General features: G+C 43.1%; 2 protein-coding genes across 4 annotated transcripts in view; one reads left to right on the top strand and one right to left on the bottom strand.

Moving 5' to 3' along the window:
- spg11 (SPG11 vesicle trafficking associated, spatacsin) overlaps positions 1 to 14,873 on the bottom strand; it is a 90,385-nt gene extending 75,512 nt beyond the window's left edge. For all 3 annotated transcript variants that reach the window (XM_014123970.2, XM_014123972.2, XM_014123971.2), the window contains exons 1-10: positions 14,428 to 14,873; positions 14,036 to 14,223; positions 13,575 to 13,802; positions 13,212 to 13,410; positions 12,744 to 12,881; positions 12,180 to 12,562; positions 6,623 to 6,768; positions 6,394 to 6,526; positions 1,713 to 1,868; positions 141 to 319 (exon numbers count right to left, since the gene is read on the bottom strand). In XM_014123970.2, coding sequence (XP_013979445.2) covers positions 141 to 319; positions 1,713 to 1,868; positions 6,394 to 6,526; positions 6,623 to 6,768; positions 12,180 to 12,562; positions 12,744 to 12,881; positions 13,212 to 13,410; positions 13,575 to 13,802; positions 14,036 to 14,223; positions 14,428 to 14,657 — 1,980 coding nt within the window. In that variant the 5' untranslated portion in view covers positions 14,658 to 14,873. The remainder of the gene's footprint in view (positions 1 to 140; positions 320 to 1,712; positions 1,869 to 6,393; positions 6,527 to 6,622; positions 6,769 to 12,179; positions 12,563 to 12,743; positions 12,882 to 13,211; positions 13,411 to 13,574; positions 13,803 to 14,035; positions 14,224 to 14,427) is intronic.
- Positions 14,874 to 15,406: 533 nt separating this feature from the next.
- Positions 15,407 to 19,494, top strand: ciao2a (cytosolic iron-sulfur assembly component 2A). Its single transcript, XM_014123973.2, has 5 exons — positions 15,407 to 15,930; positions 16,371 to 16,535; positions 17,962 to 18,011; positions 18,490 to 18,535; positions 18,845 to 19,494. Exons 1-5 carry the CDS (start codon positions 15,903 to 15,905, stop codon positions 18,943 to 18,945), a joined length of 390 nt encoding a protein of 129 aa, XP_013979448.1. The 5' UTR covers positions 15,407 to 15,902; the 3' UTR covers positions 18,946 to 19,494.
- The last annotated feature ends 475 nt before the right edge of the window (positions 19,495 to 19,969 follow it).

Raw genomic sequence — 19,969 nt, 5'->3', positions numbered from 1 at the left:
TGTGTGTGTGTGTGTGTGTGTGTGTGTGTGTGTGTGTGTGTGTGTGTGTGTGTGTGTGTGATTGTGACAGCAAATCAATTAATTTGAGTCGAAGAAATGACAATAAAGTAACTATTCTGAAAGCTTCACTGTGTTTTTACCTCAGAAGAGAGGGAACTCCAGTCATCATTCTCCACCTCCTCAGGTACAGGTATGGGGGATGGGACAAGGGTGGAAGTGTCACCACCTGTTGGCCAGGGAAACCTCTTCATGAAGGTGCGCAGATCCGAGACGTAACTATCCAAGATCTCCACACACTCCTGCAAGTTCTCATCCAGCTCTGTGTAGAAAGAAATTAGAGAATAGGGAGAAACCTCTGTGTTATTGAAAGTTTGAAACACCCACCATCCTCAGACCTTATCATGATTCAACATAGACCATACAAACTCAAGTTTGGTCCTGATCTCCTAATAACATCAGTACAAATCTCTGATGAAGGCCTATTGAGACTGAAATATAAGATCTGTTACATTTATGGAGCAGTAAGGTCACCAGTGTGCTGGAGTTTGATGATCTATAGACTTTTCTGCACTGAACAAAAATATAAACGCAACATGTAAAGTATTAGTCCCATGTCTCATGAGCTGCAATAAAAGATCCCAAAAATGTGAAGTTTTGACACACAGCACAATGCCACATATGCCTCAAGGGAGCGTGCAATTGGCTTGCTGACTGCAGGAACGTCCATCAGAGCTGTAGCCAGAGAATTTAATGTTCATTTCTCTACCATAAGCCGCCTTCAATGTCGTTTTAGAGAATTTGGCAATACGTCCAACCGTCCTCACAACCACAGACCACGTGTAACCATGCCAGCCCAAGACCTCCACATCCTGTTTCTTCACCTGCGTAATCGTCTGAGACCAGCCACCCGGAGAGCTAATGAAACTGAGGAGTATTTCTGTCTGTAATAATGCCCTTTTGTGGGTAAAAACCTATTCTGATTGGCTGGGCTCCCAAGTGGGGGGGCATATGCCCTCCCAGGCTCACCCACAGCTGCGCCCCTGCCCAGTCATGTGAAATCCATAGATTACGGCCTAATGAATTAATTTCAATTCACTGATTTCCTTATATAAACTGTAACTCAGTAAAATCTTTGCATGTGGAAGCAAACTAAATTCTAATGTCAACTGGATTTTTTGTTATATAGTTGGCAACTAAGCAGGTTGATGCAATCTCCCTCAGATGTTTTCGTGCCAGCCATGGCTAATTGCTTGAGATAGCAGACTTTTTTATTTTAAAGTGAGTGGATTTCAAATTGTATTGATTTCATTTCAGAGAGGTGAGAAACAGAGGGGGAAATGGATCAGGCATAGTAGTGTGAAGGGTTTGAAGCCCAGTCTCCAGAGTTGTAGTACATGAGCCTAGAGCCGGGAGGGTTACCGCTCAACCATGACTCTGCTCAGTGAGGCAGCACTCCTAATGAATCATGCTTACAGCAACTGGATTCTGTAGCTAAGCAGGTTGATGCAGTGTCCCCTCAAAAATCTTAAAGGGATTGTTCACAGTTTTAAAACATTTTTAAAAATGTACATGTTGTCATTTTATCCCAAAGGTTTTTTGAAAGTTTGTTAGCAACCTCCAGAATCTACTGGTGTGTGTAGCAATGGACATGGATTTAACCTACAAGCAGTGCATTCAAAAGCATGGGGAACGCGGCGAGAGAAGTGTCTTACCCTCTGTGGCAGAGAGGACGGCCCTGACTTGTGAGTTGAGGAAGGCCAGGGTGATGCTGAGCAGCTGTTCTGAAAATTGTCGGCTCTGGGCCTCAGTATGATTGTCTCTGATGGCACAACGCAGAAGGTCCAGAGCCGGACACAGATCCTGGACATCTACAGGAACAGAGAGAAACACTCATAATGTTATATCTGGAGTAGGATGAAGTTGCCTCTAGAAGCGGATCTTTATTCAGTTTTGCATGTTCCCCACTAATGGTTAAGGTTAGGATTGGGGGAGTGGAAGCTGATCCTAGATCTGTACCTAGGTCATATGTGTAGGGCAGTGGAGGAAGAAACGGGGGAAATTTAGCCATTGTAATGGCTGTGTTTACTACCGTTCTATTCATTACATTCTGGTAATTACAATTACCCATTGAAGGCAACCATGCATTTTTTTTTTACATATACACTTCAGAAATATTAATATGAAGCTCATAATACACTACGGAGGTTGAACACGTTTATTCTAGTCAGTAGGAGAAAACATCAACCACACACACACAAACAAATTAAATGCATGGGGGCGCATGCACACAATTTCAATTACTAGGCTGTGATGAGACTACAATGAGGCATCATGTGAGAAGGCAATTACTATTAGGAGCGGTAATTCTAGCTGACATCGCATGAGGTATCTTACGGTATAGTCCCCTTCCTTTCTCTCTCACACAAACTGTATGCTCACACATACTAGTAGGGCTGGGCGATATGGCCAAAATATTATATCATGGTATTTTTTCAAATTTTTGACGGTATTTTATGTTTTTGATTAACAAAAGTTCTACATTTGCTTTATGAGTAGTGTGTGACCCTAGGATGGCAACACATATATTCTAAATTATTTCAAAATGGGTCTTTCTCCATTCTGATTGTTTTATACTGTTCAATTCAACTTCAACCTAAAATAATTTCCTGCATTTCCATCAATTTCTGCATTTCCTGCACTCATTTGAGATCATTTCCACACTGCCACGATATGGGCAAAAATACTAGGCCTTATTTTTAACCAAACGCTGCAATTGCGATTTAGATCGGAGAACTTTTGGAATCATGGAAATAGAATGTTTATTATAATTCTATATAGTTAGAATATAAATAATAGTGGGCACTTTGAATAGTGTTTAACATGACAACGAATGAAAATGCCATGGACGAGTTATTGTGACAGTGTAGGAACCAAAGTGATGTTCAGTGTTTCCTAGGGGACCCTATAATCTATGCCTCCACCAGTACTGGGATCAGGCTGTATGAGCAAGCTACATTTGCTTTGACTCAGTACTTTTAATAGCTCGTTGACTAGCCAGCTAACACAATTTAGCGTAACTTGCTAAGAAATTACAAACAAGCTGTTTGCAGATGTAAGAAACACAAACTAATATTGTAATTATAGAATGCTTGTGGATTTATATTAAGATCAAAATGGAAACAACATCGTTGTCACCAACATTGTTGCATGTGCTGCATTGACCATGCAGACTGAACGAAAGTGTCTCGTGGTCAAGCAACAACAAATGCGCTCCTTGAGTGAGTGGGTGAGATCAGGGCTGTGGAAAGCGGCATGGAGAGGGATGACTCAAGTGACAGAGTAAACTATGAAAATAGACGTTACACACGGCGTATCACATTTAACAAACCAAACATTAAAATACCGTCATAGAAGGTAAAGTAAAAACCCAAACCGGTCCGCGCATAAATACCGGTGTATAGTAAAATACGGTATATCGCCCAGCCCTGCATACTAGTACACACACATACAGGAACGCAGACACATTTGTTTGTGTGATATTTAATTTATGTAGTTCGGTCTTTGAGCTGTTCTTGTTTATACATGTTTTGTATTATGTCATGTTTTATGTTGTGTGGACCCCAGGAAGAGTAGCTGTTGCTAATAAAATACCAAATAGCCAATACTTGTTCCTTCCTGTTTGTCAGCCACTCCCAGTGGGCTAGATTAACGGGCTCCAACGCTTTACCTACTATACAACGATCCAAGCAGGACTCAGGAGGCGAGGCTGATACGACACACTGTCTGCCCAATAGCTCCCATGTGTCAATGCACAATATGAATCATTACCGTCGTAACTCTCCCCGTGTGTGTGCTGTGCGTGTTTCTGTGTTCCCCAATCATTTAATTGTCATGTATGGTATAGGATTTTCAGATTACTTGCATTTACAACCTAGTATCCTCACAGTGTTAACCATTACATTGTAGCTTTCAATTTAATTTTCAATGTATGCCTTATTTTCAGCCTGATTTATAACTCAGTAAAGTGTATTGACCTTGCAACACAATACTACATTACATAAACATGACAAATGGATGAAAGGTGTCACTTGAACTGTACACTATTTGCACCACACAATATTTCAAAAGGTACAGTTGAAGTCGGAAGTTTACAAATACATTTAAACTAAGTTTTTCACAACTCCTGACATTTAATCCTAGTAACAATTCCCTGTCTTAGGTCAGTGTGGATCACCACTTTATTTTAATAATGTGAAATGTCAGAATAATAGTAGAGAGAATGATTTATTTCAGCTTTTATTTCTTTCATCACATTCCCAGTGGGTCAGAAGTTTACATACACTGAATTAGTATTTGATAGCAGTGCCTTTAAATTGTTTATCTTGGGTCAAACGTTACGGGTAGCCTTCCACAAGCTTCCCACAATACGTTGGGTGAATTTTGGCCCATTCCTGCTGACAGAGCTGGTGTAACTGAGTCAGGTTTGCAGGCCACCTTGCTCACACACGCTTTTTCAGTTCTGGCCACAAATATTCTATAGGTTTGAGGTCAGGGCTTTGTGATGGCCACTCCAATACCTTGACTTTGGAGTGAGCCATTTTGCCACAACTTTGGAAGTATGCTTGGGGTCATGCTTGGAAGACCCATTTTTGACCAAGCTTTAACTTCCTGACTGATGTCTTGAGATGTTGCTTCAATATATCCACATAATTTTCCTTTCTCATGATGCCATCTATTTTGTGAAGTGTACCAGTCCCTCCTGCAGCAAAGCACCCCCACAACATGATGCTGCCACCCCTGTGCTTCACGGTTGGGGTGGTGTTCTTCGGCTTGCAAGCCTCCCCTTCTTCCTCCAAATATAACGATGGTCATTAGGGCCAAACAGTTCTATTTTTGTTTCATCAGACCAGAGGACATTTCTTCAAAAAGTACGATCTTTGTCCCCATGTGCAGTTGCAAACCGTAGTCTGGCTTTTTGATGGTGGTTTTGGAGCAGTGGCTTCTTCCTTGCTGAGCGGCCTTTCAGGTTATGTCGATATAGGACTCGTTTTACTGTGAATATAGATACTTTTGTACCCGTTTCCTCCAGCATCTTCACAAGGTCCTTTGCTGTTGTTCTGGGATTGATTTGCACTTTTCGCACCAAAGTACGTTCATTTCTAGGAGACAGAACGCGTCTCCTTCCTGAGCGGTATGACAACTGTGTGGTCCCATTGTGTTAATACTTGTGTACTATTGTTTGTACAGATGAATGTGGTACCTTCAGGCGTTTGGAAATTGGTCCCAAGGATGAACCAGACTTGTGGAGGTCAACAATTTTCTTTCAGAGGTCTTGGCTGATTTCTTTTGATTTTCCCATGATGTCAAGCAGAGGCACTGAGTTTGATGGTAGGCCTTGAAATGCATCCACAGGTACACCTCCAATTGACTGAATTGATGTCAATTAGCCTATGAGAAGCTTCTAAAGCCATTACATTATTTTCGGGAATTTTCCAAGCTGTTTAAAGGCACAGTTAACTTAGTGTATGTAAACTTCTGACCCACTGGAATTGCGATACAGTGAAATAATCTGTCTGTAAACAATTGTTGGAAAAATTACTTGTGTCATGCACAAAGTAGATGTCCTAACCGACTTGCCAAAATTATAGTTTGTTAACAAGAAATTTGTGGAGTGGTTGAAAAAATTGGTTTTAATGACTCCAACCTAAGTGTATGTATTGAGTGAATAATTATTGAAAAATAAACAAACATCAATTGAACATTGAAATTCATAAAGCATGTAATGAAATCTTAAAGAAGCCTGGGCTACTGATAATCCCTTAAAATAACAGGAAGGTGGCGCCCCTGCACAAAGACATAAAATAGTGTAGCATCAACATCATGGTCCAAACACACCAAGACAGTCGTGAAGAGGGTACGACAACACCTTTTCCCCCTCAGGAGACTGAAACGATCTGGCATGGGTCCCCAGATCTTCCAAAAGTTCTACAGACTATTTACATTGACCCCCCCCTTGTTCTTACACTGCTGTTACTCGCTGTTTATCATCTTATCATCTATGCATAGTCACTTCACCATTACCTAGCCTTGTTATTGTTATGCAATTCTACTGTGTTACTTTTTATTTTTACTTTATTTAAATGTAATAAATATTTTTTCTTAACTCTATTTCTTGAACTGCACTATTGGTTAAGGGCTTGTAAGTAAGCACTTCACTGTAAGGTCTACACCTGTTGTATTCAGCGTATGTGACAAATAATATTAGATTTGATGCATGTCAAATTTGTACTTAGTATTAATTACTATGGCATACAATTACAATAATACTAAGTATTTATATTAGGATTCTAGGGCTTTATGTGATTAATATGAAATGGATTGTAAAGGCCTTACTCTTCAGCTGGCTCTGGGTTGAGATGGCAGCTGATTGGTCAGGTAGAATATACCCAGAGGGTGGAGTCAGGATGTTCTTTTTGCTCTTCAGGAAGAAGTCCACTGTGTCCAACTGGTGGTTCTTTAGACCAGCCTACAAATACAAGACAAAGGCACGTGTCGTTCAGTACGTACTGTTGTGAAATTAAGCAAACCATTTAACCAACTGAACGGGCCCCAGGCCTCCTACCTGCAGGGCGTGAATGGGGATGGAGCAGCGGCCCCATTCATTAAGGTGGCACAGAGAGTCCACTGTGCCAGCACTGCCAAATACCATTAGTCTGTTGAGCAGCTCCTCCTGTGACACAGCAAACAGCACCAGGGACAGGCCTGACGCTGCAACACACAAGAGCTACCCTCAATATCCATACACACATGAATAATGAAAACATACAGTGCCTAGTGAAAGTCTACTCACAATTTTTACAGAAGAAAACTGCAAGTGACATCTAAAAAAGTATTGCATTTGATTTTTTTCTTACCAATCTACACAACCTAATCCACATTTTGAAAGTGAAAGAATATTATAGAACATTTCCCAAATTAATAAAAAAAGACAAAAAAATGGTATAATAATGATGATTGCATATGTCTTCACACCCCAGAGGTAATACTTGGTAGACGCACTTTTGGCAGCCATTACAGCTGTGAATCATTTAGAATAAGATTCAACCAACTTTGCACAACTCTAAGGGCAACCTGCAGTGGGGTCTGAAATTATTGACACCCTTGATAAAGATGAGCAAAAATTACTGTATAAAATAAATAACAATAATACATTTACGGCCAAGTTTCAGCCTCCTGGCAGAGGTAACCAGGTTTTTGGCTAAAATGTCCTGGTACTGGGAAAAAGTGTATGATGCCGTTGACCTTAACAATAGCCCGGGGACCTGTGGAAGTCAAATAGCCCCATAACATCAAAGATCCACCATCAAAATGGTTACTGCAGAATTCCGACAAAAAACCTGCAGTAACCTGTAAACTGTGTACTCACACGCTGCCGTAGCCCAAGGTTCAAACCCACAGAAAACTGTGGTAACCCTGATAAAACGCACTCTGCACGCTGCTGCCCATCAAGGCCGCCTGAGGCTCAAACCAGGGAAACCCGGACAAAAGGCTGTCTAACACCGACCACAGCGGCCCAAGAACAATAATTACCTTGGGACCCTGAAAAGTCAGATCTCATACAAGGAACCGCATGTCCAAAATAACAGGGCACCTGCTGATAATTCATGCCACTTCATTGACGAACCACGGCAGCCCAAGGCTCAAACCCACAGGGAAACTGTGGTAACCCGGATAAATGTGCCATCTGCGCACTGCCGGACATCCACTCCTGGAACCAGCCATAAGAACACTATGAGCCACACCGGGAGCAGTTACATTCAATCAATACAATTTCACAAATGTATGTGGGGGAACCCCAACTTGCTGCAGCACAGATATCACCAATCTTAATGCCCGTGAACAATGCCCAAGAAGCCGCCACACGCCTAGTTTTCAGTCACACACCAGGGAGATAGCCTCCACAATCCAACGAGAAAGACGCTGCTTAGAAAGCACCCTATCCTGAGCTGGATTAGCGAAACAGACAAAAAAGCTGGTCACAACATGGATATCCTTGTTTCTATCCATATAGGATACAGGCCATGCAACCTTCGTTGTTCACTGGAAACAAACGGTGGGAGTGAGAAAGGAAATGCTCAAAAGCCAGCAACCCCCCTCATAGGCATAACCTTGAGAGCAACTGGATTAGGATGTAGTTTTACTTTGGAGTTGCCAGGTGCAAACTCCAAACAGGAAGGGCGTGGAGATGCTCAACGTGTTTTGCCGACACCATGAGCAGCGCAAACTTCTAGGAAAGGAACTTCAGGTCCACAGACTCCAATGGTTCAAACAGAGGCTCACACAGAGCGTCCAGGACCAACGCCAGGTCCCGGGTCGGTGCTATAGGCTTAGACCCTGGTCCGAGCCAATGTACGCCTTTCAGGAACCGCACCACCAGGGGATGAGACTCTGGGGTCGAGCCGTCCATCCGTACATGACACACCCCGAAATGGCTGCCATATAAAACTTCAATGTGGAAAAAGAAAGGCTCCCCTTTGCAAGAACATCAAAATGTCAACTCCCTCAACCTACGGGTCCACGGCCAACAGGTGGATGATCTCCAGGAACCATGGTTGTCATTCTTGTTTTCATATCCACCACTCTTGAAAACCGTGTATCTGAACGTGGGGAAGGAACTGCGCGTTCTGATTCTCGGCCCAAGGAACCTCTGAGCTAGGACTAGCCCCCTTGTTATACTCTGTAGTTAAGTAACTCGCCACTAATCAGCAAAATCTTTAAACTGGGTTAAGTAACACTTCACCACTGCAGGGACAGGAAATACCTTCCCCCAAATCTGGAGGAACTCTGCTGCAGGGGAGAAAAATGCCATCAAAGGCGCATTCACCACCAATGGTTCACTCTCCCCCGCCAAATCCAAAGCCAGGGCTTCAAGCTGCCCCGGACTGACGTCATCCAATTAATACTCTGAAAACTATCCAGAGCCAATCAGGGATAGTAAACTCAGCAAAAAAAAACATCCCTTTTTCAGGACTCTGTCTTTCAAAGATAATTCGTAAAAATCCAAATAACTTCACAGATCTTCATTGTAAAGGGTTTAAACACTGTTTCCCATGCTCGTTCAATGAACCATAAACAATTAATGAACATGCACCTGTGGAACGGTCGTTAAGACACTAACAGCTTACAGACAGTAGGCAATTAAGGTCACAGTTATGAACACTTAAGACACTAAAGAGGCCTTTCTACTGACTCTGAAAAACATCAAAAGAAAGATGCCCAGGGACCCTGCTCATCTGCGTGAACGTGCCTTAGGAATGCTGCAAGGAGGCATGAGGACTGCAGATGTGGCCAGGGCATTAAATTGCAATGTCCGTACTGTGAGCAACCTAAGACAGCGCTACAGGGAGACAGGACGGGCAGCTGGTCGTCCTCGCAATGGCAGAACACGTATAACAACACCTGCACAGGATCGGTACATCCGAACATCCCACCTGCGGGACAGGTACAGGATGGCAACAACAACTGCCCGAGTTACACCAGGAACACACAATCCCTCCATCAGTGCTCAGACTGTCCGCAATAGGCTGAGAGATTATGGACTGAGGGCTTGAAGGCCTGTTGTAAGGCAGGTCCTCACCAGTCATCACAGGCAACAACGTCGCCTATGGGCACAAACCCACCGTCACTGGACCAGACAGGACTGGCAAAAAGCGCTCTTCACTGACAAGTTGTGGTTTTGTCTCACTAGGGGTGATGGTCGGATTCGTGTTTATCATCGAAGGAATGAGTGTTACACCGAGGCCTGTACTCTGGAGCGAGATCGATTTGGAGGTGGAGGGTCCGTCATGGTCTGGGGAGGTGTGTCACAGCATCATCAGACTGAGATTGTTGTCATTGCAGGCAAACTCAACGCTGTGCGTTCCAGGGAAGACATCCTCCTCCCTCATGTGGTACCCTTCCTGCAGGCTCATCCTGAAATGACCCTCCAGCATGACACTGCCACCAGCCATACTGCTTGTTCTGTGCGTGATTTCCTGCAAGACAGGAATGTCAGTGTTCTGCCATGGCCAGCGAAGAGCTGAGGGCTAGGGCCATTCCCCCCAGAAATGTCCGGGAACTTGCAGGTGCCTTGGTGGAAGAGTGGGGTAACATCTCACAGCAATAACTGACAAATCTGGTGCAGTCCGTGAGGAGGAGATATTTACACATGTTAAGTTTGCTGAAAATAAACGCTGTTGACAGTGAGAGGACGTTTATTTTTTTGCTGAGTTATCATCATCCCTGGAACACGGACCCTGAACACTGTCAGAGAAACCGGAATGAGCCTAACTCAGCTAAGATGACACCCATATCAACTCCGACCACCAATATTCCTCACAAAGTCAGCCCGACTCCCAATGGAAGTTGAACCCAGCCAAAGACAGTGGTCACACAAACTGGTCCTAGCCAAGGCCTCCTAAGGGTGTTTCCACCCCAGGAAACAGGACAGTACACGTGAGTATCTTTAATTTTCATTGTAAAACCACATGCCCTAAGACACGGTTGGAGGTTCAAACTCGGCTGTTAAGCCTTTTTAAACTTTGTCTTACCCACTGGCCATTTAACTCAAGCAAGGAAGCACTGGCTACACAAGCAGAGCAGAAAGTAGTTAGCTTTTAGCAAACACAAAAAGCGTTACCAAGACCCAAAACTCGCAACATCTAGGAGGACGAGTACTCTCTCCCCACTAACAGACACCTAAGCCGGAGACAAATCTCATGGCCTTCGTGTGCTTGAAGAGTTGCAAATTGCGTGAAATTTAGGAAATGGGAGTGATTTCAGTTTGCTTCAGGTGAATAGGATTGGTCGATGACTCCCCATACAGGGCCTGACATTAACTTTTTTAGCCACTTGTCCTTCAGACAAGTAGCACTGATGTTTTACTTGTCCAAAAGCTCAAGTCACTTGTACCCACCCAGACAAAAAATTCCCTAACACCATGGGCCAAAACCGTGACTGAAAATGGTGTTGTATTATGCAAGGAACCACTTCACAAAATAACATTCATTATTATCACTGGTATTGGCAACGGACGACTGCTGGTCTCTGATCCCATGTATTATACAGTATTTCCTGCCGTTGTTGCCTTGAGCAAGCCACTTAACCCCACAATGTAAAATACTGCACTGAAAGGCTACTGTATGATGTTTATCTATTTGTAAGATTAAAATATTCAGTGTTCACGGGAGATCTTGACAGCATTGTCAATTAGGCTATTCTAGGAATATTTTTGTAACTTTGTCAGAATTATATGGCCAGTATTGAATTGAGGAGAATCCTAGAGAATTTTGAGGGCTTGAGAGTATGCAGCTTTGGTTTCATCAACTGTGCACCCGTATCAACTGCATGTCTGTCATTTGCCATTATACACCAGTGCCTGTGGAGTTATTTTAAGACATCAGACATGACAATAATACATGCTAATAGCTAAATAGTTAACTAGCGAGACAGCCAATTCAAAACATAGTGTAGTTTGGCTGGTAATCTTGCTAGTTTGTTGTATGTCATTATTTTATCTTCTGAGCAAATGTCTCTATTGCTCCTTTGGCAGCAACCCAATGCCACATGCAGGTGATGCACACAACATGAATTTTCCAGGATTTCAATTCAGACAAAAAATTTGCTATAAATGGGCTCCCTAACTAGCAATGAATATCAACAAATGTGTACACTCGACTAGGCTCGCTTTGATCACAAAACATATACTTCTGACTGCATGATTGAATCTCCGCTCGTCCCTGTCAATGCAGGCCTACAATATTATAGTCCGATGCGCTCTGCAGAGATTGGGAGGGCAATGTGCAACACACTGCGTGTTTGTGTGATTTTTTTAACTTGTCCATTCGAACAACTTTAATCTATTTTCTTCTTGTCTGACCATGGTTTTATACTTGTCCTGGCAAGCGGACAAGCGTTAATGTCGAACCCTGGCACATAGTACGTTATACTGATCGACAGACTGAAAAGTTACCTTTTTGTTTGTCAAAATTGATCTAGCTCAGTAAATTTGGTTGGGAATCATTGATGGACAGCAATATTCAAACCTTGTCTCTGATTTTCAAGCAGATTTGAGTCATGGCTCATACCGGACCACTCAGAAACACTAAACACCTCTCATATGTGTTCAGTAGCAGACTCACTCTTCAGAAGCAGGCTGAGCTGCTCCTCTGCGGTACGCTGGATAGGCACGGTGGGCAAGGTGGGCCGGTGGTAGGTAACACTCTGGGACTGCAGATCCCAGAAGGCCACAGTTGTCTCGCTGTTGCCAGGGGAGACAAAGGTCAACACAGTGGAGAATTCAGAGACAGAGAGCAGCACTGGGGCAGTTGTGTCGGGCACAGAGAACTGCATGGTGGCTCCCCCTGATGGGACTCTGCTCTGGGAGAGCTTGGCAGCGATAGCTGCCCGCCCACACTCGATGTGGGGGAAATCCTTAAACCAAGGAGCCCCCGGAGTCTGAGGAGAAGAGGGAGGGGTAGCCTTGGCCTTGTTGTACAGAGAAGTCAGCCGAGCTTCCCAGGACCTGGAGATAACGGGAAGGGGGAGAGAGGAAAACAAATAATTATTTACCCCATTTAACTTTCAGGGGATTAAAGATAAAAACAAAAAATGGTATGCAATACACTCCCCTTTAACTAAAATGCAATGTACAACACTGACAACAGAGTATTCTATTCTGTTCTATTCTATGCTCTTCCTCTTACCGGTCAGTGCTGAAGGAGGTGCCCAGCACAGTGTGGCTGTAGGTGGAGATGGAGAGGCTGTCCTCGTCACAGGGACCCTGGGGCCTGAGGGGAGGGCGACTGGGGACCACCCGACACATCAGATGCTCTGGGTACATCCTACCAGGACGACAGGAAAAAGCCACAACAACTTCTGTCAATCAGAGGAAGAAGGGGCTCATCGGAAACCCTTCTCAATTTGCCTTTCCTTGATGGCTCGACTCCTCTCTCCTCGCCTCCTTCTAAAATCGCATTGAAGGAAAAGGTACCAAGGGAGGAACCAAGGATGTTCTCCTTGAATGCTTTTGGGAAAGAGGCGAAGAAAAAGGAAGCAAGGGATCAAGAAAAGACCAATTGTGAGACATCCAGGTGGACTGAACAGATTGAATCACAAGTAAACCATCTTGGCGAGTTTCAGTGATAGTTCTTCCCTGTTTACTGCTGAAATACCTGAAGTAGTGGTTGAGGTCGACAGCAAAGGCAGTGTTAGACTGAGTGGCAGCAACAGCAGTACCCAGGTCAGGAGACACCTGGAGGAGACAGAAGGAGTCCAGGTAGGGGGCCGGCTCGTCTTCCCCCAGCCCAGCAGTGTGGTACGAGGGCAGGTCTACACTGGCCAGCTTCCTCCCCTCAGCACTGTCAAACACATCTGGAGCACTGTGTTAAAGATAGAGCAGTAAACTGAATGACAATCAGGATCAGAGTAAGATAGATGCCTGTAGACTCCTATGGCAGTTATAGCTAGACACCATAGAAGTCTGCACAGCCCTGTGTCTCAGGGCTAACTACTACACATGGAATTGCTAAGGATACATATGACTCCAGCTGTGGTCAACACAAAGAGTATGCCTCTGCAGAGCTGGTAGTCAGTGCATGTGTCCAGGGGGGCTTTTGGGGGCAGAACGATGCTGCAGCAGGACAGGGTCTCCGGTTCAGCCCCCTGCTGCCACTGCAGCTGCACCACAACACTGGAGTTGAGCAGGAGAAAGCTTCTGGCATCCACAAAGGACAGCAGCCTCAAGGACACCACCTCAGTCACACCTGCAGAATCAAAATGCAAGCAGTGCAGTTTAGTATAGGTTACGAATTCATATGGACAGATTAAAGTTGTAATGCATGTAAAATAACACTCAAAGCTACGAAAATAACAATGAGTATAACTTCAGGCACAACTGCTAATTCTGTGTACCCTAATGTGGTCTCTAAGACAAATATTATCCACTACTTTCAATCTGAATTAAACTGATAATGATAAAGACATTGGTGTCCCTTACTCAGGGCTTTCTCCTTGACCAGCTGCAGTAGCTTATCTGCTGTGAACTCAGAGGCAGAGACAAGAGGGCCAGAGGTAGGGCCCTCTGCTTCCAGTTCATACAGTGTCAGCTCAAACTCAGAGCTCACAGCCAGAAGTCTAGGGCTGCCACGGGCTCCATTGTAAACTGTCACCTCCTCCCAGGCAAAGCTACAGACAACGAGAAATTCATTCAATTAGAGAACCTTTTGAAGATATAGCACGCCCGCACGCACGCACGCACGCACACACACACACACACAACACACACACACACACAAACAGAGACACGAGATGTGTGAACCAATCCCACCATCAATGTGGAAACAAATGCATATGGCAGTTTACTTTTTTGTTGTTGCTCACTTTACTCACTCTGTATATGTGCCATCCACCGTCCTCCCCGGTGCCTTGCTCTCTGAAATGTCGCCGACTGTCAGCCCCCCAGCACAACTCAAGCAGCAGAGCAAGGAGCAGCCTTGGGCCATTTTGGCTTTTGCTGTGTCCACAACATTTACACAGAGGTTGCTCTCCGGGATGAGAGCGACTTCTAATGCACAGTTATCTCGAGTTTCAGATCTGTGCAACATATTTATCATAATCATGTCGAATTTGATGCAGATGCCTTACAACTGATACGATCTCATATATAATTTAGCTATTTGCAGTTGTATATACTCAGCTGTCGACTTGTCGTCAAATGAGAGAACAATTAAAATACCATTTGGACATTATCTTTTTCTTTTTCGTGTATGTGTGTTCCTCCTTCACGTAAACATTCTTACCTACATCCTGACACAAATCACATGACATGCGTTCTCTGTATCAGCTGATTAACTATTGCCCAATAGGAGAACGGAAAAAAATATATATATATAAAAGACAGTAATAATCAAGCAAGGATAGCGCTCAAGTATTTTTCTGAAGAGGCATTACAAGGAATCCTGTCGATGAATGCTCCTTGCTCACAGCCGCCTGAGCCTGTGTGGGGGTGTGCTTTGAACTGTGACTGAAGTAGTGTGATGGTTGTTTAATTTGTTTTTTTGTATGTCTGCAATGGAATATGTTTTGTTTTTGTTCCAATACACCATACAGTAGGTGTAGTCTTTCATAAAACTTCAAAGAAAAGCAGAAGCAAGGATAGCATCACTGTTGAAACCTTGATATTTTACACCCCCAAAAAATAGCCGTTTAAAGGCAAATTATTGAAAACATTTATAAATGAATGAATACACCAAATAATAATTCCTAAATGATTATGCATGCGGAGCAGAAAACCGAACTTGCACAGATCTCGCAGCGTTTGCTTTCGCCTGAATCTGAAGGAGGAAGTAAACAGCCAGCACAGGCTTTCGTTTTGCTTCCCACTAGATAACACAGCCACAAAGAACTTTTTGCGATCGTAAAACTGTATGAAAACAAACATGTACTTTTTGGGGATTCATTTAAGGTTAGGGTTGTGCATGGTTAAGCATTGTGGTGAAGGTTAGCGTTATGTTTAAAATTAAGATTGCATTTTTTTTTAAATGGGCGGGGTTTATAACTTTGTTACTGTGTTAACTAGTGACGACTTTTCGTTTGTCACAACCTACGCAGATGTCAAAGCTTAAGTCTTCTTATAAAAACCGCGTTGATGAGCCAATCCATATGCTAGTATGTTTTATTAAACTGTGAACATACTGTCTGGTTTAAGGGAGCGTGAAAACACGGATGTCAAAGTCTCTCAAAAAGCTCGAGTATTTGAAAAATTGAAATAGTGTCTAGCCTTGTCTCACTTAGTTACATTGAGTCACAAAGTATTGCAGTTCACCGGATTGCCAGACAACACGAATGCACCAAGGACCCAAAAGATGGAAGAGAAAGCATTAGAAGTATACGGTAAATTGGTTTATTTGCATCTTGATACAGCTAGTTAGAGCGCTAGTTAGCTAACGCTATAGACAGGTTTTGTAGGCTGCGTGCTAGTATTTATTTATTTGATTGAACCTTTATTTAACTAGGCAAGTTATGGCTTTCAAACTTCCTAGCTAACGCATTAGTTAGATATAACACTATTTTATCTAGCCTGGTCCCAGAACAGTTTGTGTATTGACAAGTCTGGTCGTTGTCACGCTGAAGTGACCAACGGAGTTGGCAAGACCGCACTAAAGATCTGAGATTTGTTTTACAATTTCTTATTTTCTCTATGATAATGACACATTCAGACAACTGCTAATTTCAACTGATACCTAACTAGTTGTCAGTATAACCAGCTGAAATAGTTAACATTTCTAAGTGACGTGCTTGTTCACCACCCCAACCCCAATTTCTTTCCCCAGATGTCATTCGCACTATTCGAGACCCAGAGAAACCTAACACGTTGGAGGAATTGGATGTCGTGTCAGAAGAATGTGTTGAAGTCCAAGAGCTTGGAGAGGACGAGTATCTCATAATTATCAAGTTCTCCCCAACTGTCCCACACTGCTCTCTGGCAACACTAATCGGTGTGTCTCTGTTTCAACTGATAAGAAACAACTGTTCATAACTGACATGAACAGAAATAGATATTTAGCCTCTTGCATCCATACTGATACAATGTTTTATGTGACAACACTACAGTGGCATTCTCATAGCTTCGTCGCAGATCTGTTTGTGCTGTTTACATCTCCGTTGCTGTCAAGCCAAACATAATGAGTGACACACTCAGGCTACCATTCTTATAGAGCTACAACTATCTCTACTACATTCTTGTCTACCTCAAAGTTGGCAGGACGGGCAGAGAATGTAAGAGTCCATGAGGCCCCTTTTCCTATCATTTTAATAAATAGGCACATGATAAAGTGCCATGCTTTCAATGGGCAATGTTGTCTTTGAAGCAAGATTGGCATCGGTGGCTATTGAAGGATAACTGGAGCACAAGCAGGCACCTCTCCAACCATATTCCGGCATATTAGTGCACTCAGACTGGCATGACTGAAATGCAGCAGACTTCGCATTTTATACTTCCACTAGTTTCTACTTCCACAAGTTTGTCAAGTAACTTGACTTAGGTGGTCCGACTTAATGTAGCATTGATCTACTTAGAGCTACTTTGTCTAGACATACTGAGTGTACGAAACATTAGGAGCACCTGCTCATTCCATGACAGACTGACCTGGTGATTCTAGGTGAAAGCTATGATTTGTTATTGATGTCACTTGTTAAATCCACTTCAATCAGTGTAGATGAAGGGGAGGAGATGGGTAAAATAAGGAATTGCAAGCCTGGAGATAATTGAGACATGGCTTGTATATGTGTGCCGTTCAGAGGGTGAATTGGCAACACAAAATATTTAAGTGCCTTTGAGCGGGGTATGGTAGTATGTGCCAGGTGGACTGATTTGTGTGTCAAGAACTGCAACACTGTTGGGTTTTTCACAACAGTTTCCCATGTGTGTCAAGAATGGTCATCCAGCCAACGTGACGCAACTGTGGGAAGCATTGGCGTCAACGTGGGCCAGCATCCCTATGGACCACTTTCAACACCTTGTAGAGTCCATGCCCCGGCGAATTGAGGCTGTTCTGAGGGAAAAAGGGTGTGAAACTCAATATTAGGAAGGTGTTCCTAATGTTTTTAACACTCAGTGAATGTTCCTAATCATTCTCTGAAGGGGACTAATGTTAAATGGCAGTCTCATGCGAAACCCCCACTTTTCACTCTCTTTGTAACATGGCCATCTTCCCACAGGGTCAATTAACTCTGTTCTATGGATGCATTTAAAAAAATCTGTTTCCCCTATATGTGTTCAGCAGCGGGTGCAAAGAAATATAATATTGATGTATACCCCCCCCCCCCTAACTCTGCCACCGCTGCTTAAAAAAATCTTAGGGGAAACACAGAAATTGCCTACTTCAGACATCAATGTAAATTATTCTGTAACGTGTGTTTCAGGCCTGTGCTTACAAGTTAAACTGCAAAGATGCTTGCCGTTTAAACACAAGGTAAGCAGCGAGGGGATTACACCCATCAGAGGAAAAGTGTTATCATACAACTAATCCCTAAATCAATGTTGATGCACAAAATGTTAGTCTGTTTAGTAAGAACACGACCTTTCATCCAGTGATTTATCGTTAAGAAAAGTCCTATTTTCCATACCTTTGATGCATAGCCCTTTGGCTTCAGAGACTACCCTTGGAAATAAGACAATCATTTAAATGGAAAACAGTGTTTTAAAATCTTCTCCCCTTTTGTGCTGCCTTGGTTTATAATGCGGTGCCTCTGGAACAAAGGTGCTCCTATGAAAATGCGGTGTGGTTGTTTTCTGGCTCTGGTTGTATCTCTGGTGCGCTAACCTCCAACCCTTCTCCCTGATTAGACCTGTCTGTGGGAACACACAGACATTTTAGTTTTCCCAACTTCATGCAAATTAATTGATTATTTATTGTTTAAAGTGGAAATGTATCTGTTCTTGTTCAACAGTTGGACATTTTCATTTCTGAGGGAACCCATTCTACCGAGGAAGATAGTAAGTGTTTTTACTTACAACACCTCCATATCTCCAGACAATGTATTTTGAATAAAAGAGAAATGTCAGACATTGGATAGATTTTGTATTTACACACGAAAAGCCCAACTAGGATTTGTCTTATGAAACCAGTAATTCTGTGAACCATTAACCCCTATTGGTAATATTTTACAGACCTTCAGGCTTTAGCTCAGTGGGAATAACATTACTTGTGGCTCTCAGACAATCCAGGTTCAAACCCATTTGGTCCCATTTATGCAGTTTGACAATAGAAGGAAACTTATTGTGATTTTATCCATTTCCCTCCAGTTAACAAACAGATCAACGACAAGGAGAGAGTAGCAGCTGCTATGGAGAACCCTAACCTGCGGGACATCGTGGAGCAGTGTGTTACTGAACCTGATGACTGAGCCAAGGGACTGGCATCTCAGGGACTTTAGACCAAGGTATTCAATAGGCACCAAATGGAAGAAAATGGACTGAAACAGGGAGGTACTAGCTGAAGTTGTCCATTTAGAAATGCTAGTTTTCGCTTTCTGTTAAACATTTTGCTTCTGTGTACCCCAATGAATGCGACCCAGCCATCAACTTAAAATCGTAGCCATCATGGAATGTGTGTGTTTTTATAAAAGTGCCTGGAGGATATGTCGGAGATTACCTGATCGGAACTGTTCAAATTTCGTAAATCCTTTTGTGAATAATCACTGTGGTAAAAAAAAAAGTCCAAATCCCTAACAGAATTATAACTTCAAGGTTATTGTAATCATGAAATAATCACTAAGGGATAAGATGAAGAGTTGCAGGAAAAAATGTGAGAACTTCCCAGTTAGTTTTTAGACTTCTGAGCAACGTCCCTTGAACCATCGCCCCAGAATGGACAGCAGTGTATATGGCTTTGTCTTTGATCTTTTTCTAACATCATGATTGAAATAGGAAATAAAACATATTCCTAAAAAGCAGATTTTTGTTTTGAGGGGAATTTGTATTTTCTATATCTTTTCTGCAGGGGTTATTTTTAACCTGAAATGGCTAAATGCATTGTTATTCTGCCAAAGGGGGCGGAGTTAGCCTGTGGAGTTCTGTCTTACTATCCAGGTCTGTGCCTAAACAGTTCGAGCTTCTACTTTAAAAAATCCACCTTTCTCCAGAAATAAATCTCACTGTTACAGCCCCCAGCTGTGCCCTGGACACCATATGTGAATTGATTGCCCCCCATCGATCTTCAGAGTTCGTACTGTTAGGTGACCTAAACTGGGATATGCTTAACACCCCGGCCGTTCTACAATCTAAGCTAGATGCCCTCAATCTTACGCAAATTATCAAGGAACCTACCAGGTACAACCCCAAATCTGTAAATACGGGCACCCTCATAGATATCATCCAGACCAACCTGCCCTCCGAATACACCTCCGCTGTCTTCAACCAGGATCTCAG

Source organism: Salmo salar, chromosome ssa10 (assembly GCF_905237065.1).
Source record: "Salmo salar chromosome ssa10, Ssal_v3.1, whole genome shotgun sequence".
NCBI lineage: Eukaryota > Metazoa > Chordata > Actinopteri > Salmoniformes > Salmonidae > Salmo > Salmo salar.
The sequence above is the reverse complement of the archived record's forward strand: the minus strand, read 5'-3'. Positions and strand labels throughout refer to the sequence as shown.

Bases quoted from the DNA above. Each gene is read 5' to 3' on its own strand.
- ciao2a (XM_014123973.2), top strand. From the start codon at position 15,903: ATGGAAGAGAAAGCATTAGAAGTATACG. The intron at 18,012-18,489 runs GTAAGCAGCGAG...CTTGTTCAACAG, and splicing joins GCTTGCCGTTTAAACACAAG to TTGGACATTTTCATTTCTGA. The intron at 18,536-18,844 runs GTAAGTGTTTTT...ATTTCCCTCCAG, and splicing joins CCATTCTACCGAGGAAGATA to TTAACAAACAGATCAACGAC.